This window comes from Bison bison, unplaced genomic scaffold (genome assembly GCF_000754665.1).
Source record: "Bison bison bison isolate TAMUID 2011002044 unplaced genomic scaffold, Bison_UMD1.0 scf7180017864180, whole genome shotgun sequence".
NCBI lineage: Eukaryota > Metazoa > Chordata > Mammalia > Artiodactyla > Bovidae > Bison > Bison bison.
In genome coordinates this window covers 15,330,912-15,343,342 of record NW_011494752.1, presented here as the reverse complement: position 1 = coordinate 15,343,342, position 12,431 = coordinate 15,330,912, and the positions used below count along the sequence as shown (strand labels likewise).

The 12,431-nt window shown below is 42.5% G+C and overlaps 1 protein-coding gene across 1 annotated transcript; it reads left to right on the top strand.

Annotated features, from left to right (window-relative positions):
• Positions 1–997: 997 nt before the first annotated feature.
• ODF4 (outer dense fiber of sperm tails 4) lies at positions 998–5,832 on the top strand. The gene is given in 4 exon segments (XM_010843200.1): positions 998–1,479; positions 1,481–1,494; positions 5,222–5,356; positions 5,549–5,832. Coding segments are annotated over 4 exon segments (867 nt in total). The 5' UTR covers positions 998–1,045.
• The last annotated feature ends 6,599 nt before the right edge of the window (positions 5,833–12,431 follow it).

The following is a 12,431-nucleotide window of genomic DNA, read 5'->3' as shown; positions in this document are numbered from 1 at the left end:
TCTCCACTTTCTGGGAATTTACTATGAACAAAAGATTGCTTTTTGTTCATTATCTTATTCAATACTCAAGCCAAATCTAGACAAGTTTTGTCCCACGTTACAGATGAGTAAACTAAGACACAAAGAAGCTATATGATTCTTCCAGGTTCATAAAGCCATTAAGAGGAAGACCCCTAATTCATCTCTTGGGTTGCTGGACCGAAAGCCTTTGTTCTTAACCATATGCATCACTCTCTTCACAAAGTGAATCAACTCTGATGGGATTCAGACTCACAGCCTGAATTTGAAAGGCTTGTTCCCCACAACAATTCCAGGCGCTAACTGAGGTCTGGAAGCCACAGTGATCAGGCTGCCCCAGGTGACTCAGATTTATTTTCCTACAGCTCAAAAGACAGCTTAGGAAAATCTCAGACTGTATAACACTCTCATGTCCCCTCCTGGTCCTGTGTCTTTCCCCTCTGGTGCTGAGATTAAAAAAAAAAAAAAGGGGGAAAAAGTAAAAAAGAGGGGAAGGGGTGGGAACTGTGAACCAGAAGTGAGTAGAGGTGGGGGAAGTAGGGAGAAGGTTGGTGACACCTGTGGGAGGCATATCCAACCGTCTCCCTGGGGATAAGCTCCTCCCCTTCTCCTGCTCCATCCGTGAGTACTTGGGGGTGGGGTTAGGGCAGAGGATGTGGGAAGAGCAAAGGAGACCCTCAGCAAACAGGGCTCTTAGAGGAAGGAGGCATCACACGCACAGTTCTGAGTTGAAGCCCCAGAGGAGCAGGGTTTCCAGAAAGAGTTTGAGCTGAAGCTGTGGGCCCCTTCCCCCAGTTGATGCCCCCCTCTCCCTCCACAAAGGAATATTCCATGGCAGTTAGGGGCCCTCTCCTGCTGAATGGGTTGTTCTTTTCCAGACGCCAGGTGCTGTGGTGGCCACTGCTCTGCCTGATGAAAATATTTAAATGATGAAGGACAACTGACACTGGCAAGGGAAGGGGGAGATGGGGTGGAGGATAGAAGCGGAGTCAGGGAGTACTCAAGATGGTGACAGGGAACATTAGGGATGAATTCCCTGGGTCAGGAGGAGAAAGGGATGAACATAAGAAGCCTGGAAAGGGCTGGGAGGGCTGGAAAGCAGGATGGGGTGGCGGTGAGCCCGGGACAAGAGGAAGAGGTGCAGAACTGTGTCTCCACCCGTGACAGTAACTGGCCGGTAATTAAGGACCACAGCGTGAAGCTCCACAGGGTTTCTCCACTGCTCCTGCAGTGCAGGATCACACACAGCTCCCGCTGGATAGCGCAGGTGTTGGCCTCAGAGCTCAGCCTGCTCGCCTTCATCCTGCTGGTGGTCATGGTCTTCTCCAAGAAATGGCTGTGCTTCGAGAGGATCCGTTTCTACCAGCACTGGCCCATGAACGTCACCACCAAAATCTACACGTCAGTTCACATAATGTCCCTGGGGCTCCTGCATATCTGCAAATCCAAGAGCTATTCCAACTCAGAATGGGAAAGGTGAGACCCTTACTCTCATCCCACCCCAGGGGCTCCAGGAGGAGTCCCTTGCCTTGGCCTCGACCTCTGTACCCCAGTATTCTTGGCCCTTCCCTCTGGTCAGCCCCACTTTTTTTGACCAGTAAGATGGTTCTACTGGCCCTGAGACCCCAGGGATCATTGTTCCTCCTCAGTTGGGCAATCCACTTCTCCTGCCCCAATGGGAAGGCTCGCAGCCAAGTCTGTGCTTACAGAAATGTTGTGAGGGACTTGGATTCTGGGGGTGTGTGAATCACTCATTAATGACACAATTCACTATTATCCTGGGAGAAGAACCCTAGGGGATTGGGAATTTCCTTCCTCAAGGCTCTCGGACCCAGAGCTTGAGGAGTCCTCAGGATGCTCTCCTGCAGGCCCACGTTCTCACCGCTGTTCTTCCCCAGCCACAGGCTTTTGCTCTTCTGGGCCAGCTCTGTTTCCACCTCTGGTTACCTTGCTCCTTCCTCCTTCCCAGAGTTCTTGGAGCTACTCCATTTCCTATTCTTGTTAACTTCACCTCTGCTGTCCCCTCACCTCCCAAGTTTGGGTCTCCTTTCTCAACATTTGTGGAAAACCAGAACTTTTGACCCCTGAATTTCACTTCTTGACCTTATTAACTTTTTTTTTTTTTTTTTAAAGTTACACAGCCATAGACAACTTCCCTGGCAGTCCAGTGGTTAAGCCTTCGCCTTCCAATGCAGGGCTGCAAGTTCCATCCCTGGTCAGTGGGAGCTAAGATCCCATGTGCCTGGCAGCCAAAAAATCAAAACAGAAAACGGAAGCAATACTGTAACAAATTCAATGAAAGCTTCAAAGAAAAAAAGCTCCACATTAAGAAAAAAAGTTACACAGCCATTATTTACTTTCATTATGAAAGTGGTGGTGCTTTAGTTGCTAAGTTGTGATTAACTCTTGAGACCCCATAAACTGTAACCCACCAGGCTTCTCAGTCCAAGGGATTTTCCAGGCAAGAATACTGGGTGGGGGAGTGGGGGGGCAGGGGCTGCCATTTCTGTCTCTAGGGGATCTTCCCAGCCTAGGGATCGAACCTGTGTCTCTTCATTGCAGGCAGTCTCCTGCATTAGCAGGCAGGTTCTTTACCACTGAATCACCAGGGAAGCCCCACCATGAAAGTAATACATCCTTATTCCAATAAATGTGGGGCAACAAAAGCTATCATTATTTGCAACCTTATTCTATTTGCTTAAGTTAATCCCCTATCAACTCTAAGAGCTAGGGATAATTATCCTCATATTACAGATGAGGAATCTGAGACTCAGGTTACCTTGCTCAAGATCATAAAGCTATTAGGCTGAACCACAAGACGGGGCCAATTTTTGACCTCTTTTCACCTGAGCAAATTCATACATAACAACCTAATAATGGCAGGTTTACAATCATAACTCAGATGTGTCTGGCTCAGAAACGTAATCAACTACATGTTTTTGCTCTATAGGTTACTCAAGGACAGTCACTACTGGATGTTTATGCAGCACTCAGTTTTTTTCCAGGCTTCTTTTTAAAAAAATTGAACACGTTCTGAGTAATTTTTACATAGTTATATTGATTCTTCACAAACTATTTTATATCTTTTAGATTATTTTTATTACTTATTTTGTATTATTTTAAAATTTATGAGATATAATAAACACCCCATATTAAGACTATACTATTCAACTTAATAGATTTATTAATTGTGACTTGACTATCTTATTTATCTATTCTTGGCAAATTTATTTCCAGTTTCATACTTAAGAAAAAAGGACCAACAAAGCTTACTAATCATGAAGTTTTTCCTGTGTTTAGTATCTCTGGACTAGATTTCCTAAAGTGGGTTTAATGGATCAAAGAGTATAACTATCGTAAGGCTCTTTAATAAAATTTTCCATGTTGCTTTCAAAAAGTATGAAAACAATTTATGCTTCCACTAACAATGTACGAAGAGGCTGTTTCATTGTAACTTTGTCAGCAATGACTATTATTTTTTAAATTTTTATTTTATCGAAGTATAATTGATTTAAAATGTGTTAATTTCTGCTCTATAGCAAAGTGATTCAGTTATACACATACATATTTTTTCATATTCTTTTTAAAGTTATGACTGTTAACTTTAAATACCTGAATATATTATTTTTTTAATTTAAAAAGTTGCACAATTATTGTTAGAATGCAGAAAGTTTAAGAAAGAAAATAAAAATCACCTAAAATTTCTTCACACAGATATAATCACAGCTGACATTGTAATGGATTTACTTCCAGTCTTTTGTGTATCTATATAAAATAAATACAAATAAATATATATGTAGCTTTATTTTTGTTTTAACAAATATATATTTTAATTTTTCAAAGTTGTAATCATTTTACATGCTCAGTGTTGTAAACTCCACTTTTCAGTGATGAGCATATTATTTGTATCATGAAATAATTATTCTATAAATATCTATGTTAAAAATTTACTTGATTGCATAGTATACGGACACTGTGAAAATTCAAAAAACACAACAGATTAAAATGAGCCTTTCACCTTCCAGGTTCCCTCCTTAGATTCTATCTGGAGACAATGATCTATCATATCATGGTTTTTAATGAACACATAATAATCTAATGTGCGGGTACCTTATAACTTAACAGCTCTCTTGTTAGACATATAAATAATTTTGGAAAGAAGATCTCTGTACATAAATTTTAATGCATATCTTGGATTGTTTCTTTAACATAAATTCCAAGAGGATGTATTGCTGGGGCAAAGGGTCTTAAACATTTAGATTTGGGTAGCATCTCTGATCACACATCAGAGATCCTACCAGTGGTGTGTGAAAGCACCTCTTTTCTCTAAATCCTTTCTTACACTAGATATGATCAATTTTGTTTTGATCTTTGCTAATTTGATAGACCAAAAAAAATCACATTTAATTTGCAGTTTTTATTGTTGAGTTTCATTTTTTATTGGACATTGGTATTTTTTTGAGAACTGCAGTTCAAGTCGTCTGTTTAGCTTCTCCTTTGAGGCATTTGTTTTCATATGGTTGGGGTTATCACAAATCTCCATATCAAGAATCTTTGCCTATTTAATAAGTGAAAATGATATTTTATTATTGTTATCTCAAATGTGCATTTGTCTGGTTGTTTCCTTGTATTTACTCATTCGATTATATTTTGTCTTTTGCGAATCTTTAGTTCATCCTGTTTTCTCATTTTCCCTAGACAGTTTTAAGCTGTGGACAAATCACCCAGCTTTTGGGGTGGCCAAGATTACCTTCTGCCTGGCCTTGGGGCTGGGCATCATCCTCACCATCTGGTTGCATCTGCCGTACATACCTGGTCTTCAGAAATTGCCCTTTTTCGGCTGGATTGGGACTGTCATGAGCTTCTGTGAAGGTGCCCTCTAGCTCTGGAAAAGGTCCTTAGTTTCTCCTAACACACATCTTCCTGGCACTTCTTCCTCTTCCTTTCTCTGGGAGTGGGGTCTGGGTTTGTGGGTGGTGGGAGAACAGAACTAGTAGTTGTTGACTGAGAACTGAGTTCCATTGATTCCTGGTCACTGGTAGGGTGGAGGTGGAGAGGTCAATTCCCATGAACCTCTGGGACCGCATGCTCTGTGTGTGCTGATGGGGGTTGTGGTTTGTGACTGTAGTTCAGCAGATGAGGAAGAATGCTTTTGGAATTCTCCAGTGAAAATAAGACCCCCTTGCACCCCTTTGTCTCCTAGCTTTCTTCGTTTTCTTCACCCTCATACTGTTCCCTGTTAACATCTGGCTCTTTGAGTTGAGAAAGAATTTATCAATCCCCCTCTGCTGGAGCTACTTCATTGGTTGGCTGGTGTTTATCCTGTATGTCATCTGTGGTGAGTGGCCCAGAGGACCCTGGGAAGTGGGAACACAGGTGGGTCAGGGCAGAGAAAGTGTGGAGGGAGAGGGCTGTCAATCCCCAGGGATAGGTTCTTAGGGACTTTTCTTCCCCTTGGCCTCACTTTGCTTGCCACTTGTTCCTCCCAATCTCTGACTTTCCTCTCCCCTTTCTCCTTGTCCTTTCCCAGCAGTCCTCTGCTACTTCAACCATGGAAAGTTCTGGTGTCTGATTCTGAGCCATCCCACCAGCAGCAGCAGCAGTTCCAGCTCCGAACATGAATCTGTGAGTGAGCTGGCTACCTCCAACACAACTGTCAGCCAGGAGGAAGTCCTGGACCCTGAGAAAAAGAAGGCATCTCTGGCTCCAAGTCCTGTTTATTCCTCTAAATCTGCCTCCTCATCCTTCCCCTCTCCAAACACTGAAGTAGGTTGGCCCTCATCACTGCAAGGAATTAAAGAGGGAGGACTTTAGGCCAGCTCTGTACACCTCGTCCTTGTTCCTGCCTTGCCTACAGCTTAGATGATGTAGAATAAATTGTCTCTTATTTTTCATGTCCAGCAGTTGTTGAGACAAGACAAGAGCTTGGAGAAGGAGAGGAAGGGAGGATGAACAAGTGTGTTTCCCAGTTCTTTCCGCAGAGGGGCCTTTTGGCATACTTTGGTCCTCAAGCCTGCCCATCTCTCCCCCCAGCAAGCACACTTGTATACAGGCAAACACCTCTGGGAGCTAAACTTCTTTCAACTTTGTTACCTCTGCCCTAACATTTGTTATTAGTAGCTGGAGAGTCATCAGGAGAGAGAGATCACTGTTGAACTTGATGGTTTACTCATAGTGAAGGGTTCAAAAGCAAAATGACCCAAGGGTAAAGAAGCAGGTTAAACAAGGAGAGCACAATAGAGGGTATGGTTGTGTCCCCAGCAGCAATTCCACCTGCAGTGTCCAGCTCAGACAACTGAGAACTCAAAAAGCCCTGTATCTGGGTACCATCAGCATCAACTCAAACTGTACCACCACCACCTTCACCAGCTCCTCCACCACCTGAAACTCCTCCATCACCACCCCTAACTTCATCTCCCTGACTCTCTGGCTGTTACAGCTTTCTACTCCATCTCCCATGCCCACCACTCTGTAACAACAAGACTGACACAGAGCAAGAAAGGAAAACAGTAGGATCAGGCCCTGTGGTTAAAAGACAAGTTACACATGTGTGCTATAAACCCAGGCTCACAAAGACATGTGGCCTCTGGTTTCGGCAGCAGTGCTGGCCGAGACTATTGGGATTTGGATATCTTGCATTTTGCTGGCCTTGTATGACTGATCCATATCACGTTATATCCCTCCAGCTAGAGCCCTGATGCCAGCAAGCTGGAGGAGTTCAGGGACAAATTGTGAGTGGATTGGATATGTTAAAAAAATATATATGTGTTATTATTGAACCATATGATATCATTGTTTCAGCAGTTAAATATTGACAATTTCATATGATTCAACCTAATATATATGCAATTTCATATGATTCAATCTAGTATATATGCCTGATATCTATTTTATTTGAGCTTTTTTTTAAAAAGATGCCTATTTTTACCCTACCTGACTAGCAGCTGTGGAATTTCTAACCTAGCTTCAAGCAAATATTCTGAACAAAGAACCTAATGCAGTGTCTTGACAATTAGGCAGAACAGACATTCCACAAACCCCTACTCAGGGTCCTCCTTACGCTCCTCCCACGGGTAGCTAGCAAGGGTTTGTGGGAGAATTTATTGAATCAGTCATCCTGGGGAAGGGAAGGGACATAAAACATAGGTGTGTCATGACCACTGCCTTAGAAATAGATAAAATCTAATTAGAGAAAGTGATTCTGTAATTCTGTAGGAGTCATTCACTCAAGTGCCCACAGAGGCTAGGGAGGTAACCTAAATAAATATGGGGGCCACTATTCCAGTCTATATATAATTTTCCTCTTTTGATAAAGACCTGGTGTATTGTTTATTGCTGGATAACAAATTACCCCCAAATTTAGCCACTTAAAATAATAAATATTTATTATCTCGCATGGTTTCTGGGGTCAAGAATCTGGGAGCAACTTAGCTGAATTGTTCTTGCTCAGGTTCTCTCATGACATGACAGTCAGGATGTCAGATGAGTCATCTGAAGTCTGCTGATGTCATCTGAAGGCTTGACTGGAGCTGGAGGATCCACTTCTAATATGGTTCACTGGTAGGGCTGCTGGCAGGAAGCCTCAGTTCCTTCCCACAAGGGCTTCTTCATGTGCTGCTTCAGGGCTAGCTACCCCTACTGCTGCTGCTGCTAAGTCACTTCAGTCGTGTCCAACTCTGTGTGATCCAATAGATGGCAGCCCATCAGGCTCCCCCGTCCCTGGGATTCTCCAGGCAAGAATACTGGAGTGGGTTGCCCTTTCCTTCTCCAATGCATGAAAGTGAAAAGTGAAAGTGAAGTCGCTCAGTCATGTCCGACCCTCAGCGACCCTATGGACTGCAGCCTTCCAGGCTCCTCCATCCATGGGATTTTCCAGGCAAGAGTACTGGAGTGGGGTGCCATTGCCTTCTCTGACAGAGAGCCATTGAAGAGAGCAACGAGGAGAAAACTCCAGTGCCTTTTATGACCTAGTCTTGGGAGAAATCCTCCATCACTTCCATCATAGTTCTATCGGTTGGAAGTAAGTTACTAGGTTCACCCCACACTCAAGGGGAGGGGAGTTAAGATCTACCTATTGAGGGAAAGAGTATCAGGAATTTGTGGGGGAACTTCCTTGGTGGTCCAGTAGTTAAGACTCCATGCTTCCACTGCAGGTGGCACAGGTTAGATCCCTGGTTGGGGAACAAAGATCCCATATGCCACACAGTGTGTCCAAATTAAAAAAAAGAGAATTTGTGGGTATATTTTAAAGTCACCAGAGTCATACATTATTTGCATTCCCCCTACAAGCAAAATATGCTAACCTATTCCAAGGCCCCTCAAAGTCTCATCCCATTCCAACATCAATCAGCTGAAACTTCAGAATCTTGCTGTGTTATAAATGATGGAGTTAAGTCCCCCTTGTGAGGTTTTTAAGAACTGTTCCAACTTGGCTGTGGCAATGCCGCTTGAGAGGCAAAAGAAATTAGAGGCCCCTATGGGACATCCTCTGGTGGTCCGGTGGCTAAGACTCCTTGCTCCCAATGCAGGGGGCCTGGGTTCAATCCTTGGGTCAGGGAACTAGATCTCACAAGCTGCAACTAAGACCCAGTGCAGAAAAAAAAGAAAAAAAAACCCCAAATATTAAAAAAAATAAATTAGAAGTCCTAGAAGAGGGGGACATGGCATGACACGTGGGAAGAACACCTTGGGAACAGGCTCAAGTGAGCAGATGGACAGCTGAGAGAGTGTGAGGACCTGGGGGCAAATGTCATTATTGGGGTCAGGGTGGAGCCCACAAGCAAAAGGCATGAGGGGATTTACTGGTGCATTAGAGTGTCACTAGGTCACAGAGAGGGGAGGTTCAGAAGAGGAACTTGTGGCAGGAACTAAACCAGCCAGACTCCACTGGTACACCTGGTTACCTGGTCACCTGGTGAGGCATCAGGAAATTATGAATGTTTAGAATTTTGTAATACATTTGCCTGATGTTATGGACTGAGTTTTGTTTCCCCCCAAATTCATGTGTTAAAGCCTTAATTCTCAGTACCTCAGAAAGTGACTATGCTTGGAGACAGGGTCTTTAAAGAGGTGATTAAATTAAAATGAGGTTATAGGGTGGGCCCTACATGAACTGATTGGTATCCTTATAAGAAGAGACTAGGAATAGAGACATCAGGGTTGTGTATGCATAGAAGAAAGACCACATGAAGACACAGAGAAGGTGACCACCAGCAAACCAAGTAGGAAGATCTCAGAAGAAACCAAACCTGTGTATACCTTGATCTTGGCTCTAGTCTCCAGAAGTGTGAGAAAATAAATCTCTGTTGTTTAAACCATCCAGTATTCGGTCCTTTGTTATGGCAGTCCTAGAAACCAACACGCCATCTAAATCAAGTCCAAGAATAGATGAGGCTCTTTGGATGTAATTCCCTAAGTACATCTCCTGGACACCTGTGAGCTAAAGAGACAAGTGACCATCCCCCGCACACCCAGGATACAAGGGTGGGACAGTCAAAGGATAACCATGGTACACATTACTGTTTAAAAAGGAGGGACATAAGGGACTTCCCTGGTGGTCCATTGGTTAAGACTCCTTGCTCCCACTGCAGGAGGCAAGGGTTCGATCCCTGGTAGGGGAACTAAAATCCTACATGCTGCAATGTGCAGCTGAAAAGAATAAATAAATAAATAATTTTAAAATAAAAAGGAGGGATATGAGAGGCACACAGGAGTCACTGGTTCATAGCAGTTCTGAAATCCAGCTGGGAAGATGTTGAAATCTCCTTGATTAGGACTCAGCCTATCTCTGCCCAGGAGTGAGTCTCCATGAGTCTCTTTTTATTATTATTATTTTTTTTTTTAATTGCCAAGAATTTTATGTAGTAAGTTTGTTCAGTAACATAATAAAAGAGGAATAGTATATTGGCAGAAGTGGAATTAAAGAACATAAATATTACTCTAAAACAGTAAAACAATGGGATCACTTTCAAGAGCCTCATAGAAAGCTTGTAATTTAAAATGCTACTTTTTCATGATTAATGGGATTAACATGTGACTTTTCCATGATAAAAATCAGGGTACCTGAGTATTATATATATTCAATTCCATGTGATAAACAATATTATAAAGATGTACTTTCCTAATTACTTAAGCAATTGCTTTCAGCTCATTCCATTCTTTGTCTAAATAGCTTGCTGCTGCTACTGCTACTAAGTCGAGTCCGACTCTATGTGACCCCATAGATGGAAGCCCACCAGGCTCCTCTGTTCCTGGGATTCTCCAGGCAAGAACACTGGAGTGGGTTGCCATTTCCTTCTCCTATTTTTTAAGATAAAATCCATATACCATAAAATTTACCATTTAAAAGTGTACAAGTTGGTAGTTTTAGTATATTTATGTTGTGCAGCCATCACCACTATTCAATTCCAGAACATTTTTACCACTCAAATCACTCCGCATTCCCTGCCCAGTCCCTGGCAACTACTAATCTACTTTCTATGGATTGTCTCTTCTGGGCAATTCAGTTAAATGGAATCATACAATATGTAACCTTCTGTATCTGCCTTCTTTTATTTAGCACAATGCTTTCAAGGTTTGTTCATATTATAAAGTATGTCACTACTTCATTCTGGTTTATGACTGAATAATATTTCACTGCATGGATATGATATATTTTATTTATCTATTTGTAAGCTGATAGACATTTGGGACTTTGGGCTCTCATGCATAATTTTACTATAAACATGAATATGTAAGTTTTCATACATAATGTTTTCGGTTTTCTAGGGAATGTAAATAGTGGAATTTCTGGGTCACCTGGTAATTTCCACAGTATCAAATGTTGGCAGTGGTGTGGAGTAACAGGAACTCTCCTTCATTGTTGGTGGGAATGCAGAATGGTGCAACCACTTCAGAAGACAGTTTGAAAATTTCTTACTAAACTAAATGTACTGTTACCATATGATCCTGCAGTTACACGCCTAGGTATTAACCCAAATGAACTGAAAACTTATGCCCATACACAAACTTGCATTTAATTATAGCAGCATGATTTATAATTGCCAAAAACTGGAAGCAACCTAAATGTCCATCAGTGGGTGAATGGAGGGAATTCCCTGGTGGTCCAGTGGTTAGGACCTGGTGCTTTCACTGTCAGGGTCCTGGGTTCAATCCCTGGTCAGGGAACTAAGATCCCACACACAAGTCAAAAAAAAAAAAAAGACTGTTTGCATGGAATCCTGCTTCTGCAAGCCCAAGAGTAACTTCCCTGTATCCTCATGTTCATAGGTCCCTAGGCCTAAGGACTGGTCACAGGAAGGCAAAATTGTCTGCCCTCTTCGTAGGACTCTGACAATTAAAAAATTGGTGGGTGGGGGAGACATAATTTCAAATTTACAGAAAAGTTGCAAGAACAATACAAAAGTTGCAAGGACAGTACAAAGAATTCCTTTGTATTCTTCACCCAGATTTCCCCAAATGTTAATATTACTACATTTGTTTTGTATCTCTTTCTTCCCTCCCTACTCCTCTCCCTCCTTCCCTCTCTCCCCCTCACACCCTTTTTTTTCCTCTACTTTTTGAGATTAAGTTGCAGACATGATGCCCCTTTACCTCCGAATACTTCAATGTCTAGTTCTTAAAAACAAGGTGCATAACCACACCTTGTTTTCCATAAAAACAGTTTAAGTCTCAAGATCAGGAAATTCACACTGATATTATAATATAAGCTTCAAATAATATTCAGATTTTGCCAATTGTCCCCGTGATGTCCACTATAAAAGAAAATCCTGGATCATGCATCATATTCAGTTGCCACGTCTCTTTCACGCACTTTAACTGGAAGAGTTTCTCAGTCTTTCAATGCCTTCCTAACATTGACTAGCTATTTTGTAGGATGTCCCTCCATCTGGGTTAGTCCCATGTGTCTTCATAATTACATTCAGGTGATACATTTTTGGTAGGAATGTCACAGAAATGTTGCTGTTTTCTCAGTGCATCATATCAAGAGGCACTGGCACCAGTACCAGTAACAACATTGGGATGTTTATTTGATCACCACCTTAAGGTGGTGTCTGCCAGGTTCTTCTACTGAGGATCTGACCAAGTCTACTTCCCTGCCAGAAGTCCTCTGATGCAATTGAGGCAGAATGGAGACTGTTCACTGCTGAACTGCAAACAATCCATCAAAATTCAGCTGAAGTGACTTTTCTGCGGATCCCTCACCGAGCTTCCTTTTACAGACTTGAAGTCTTTACTGGGACTTTGATGGTGGGCCAATGGTTAAAACTTCACACTTCCACTGCAGGGAGGCAGGTCTGCTTTCTGGTCAGGGAGCTAAGATCCTACATGCCACCTGGTACGATCAAAATATAAAATTAACTGGCTTCCCTGATGGCTCAGTGCTAAAGAGTCTGCCTGCCAACACAGGAGAA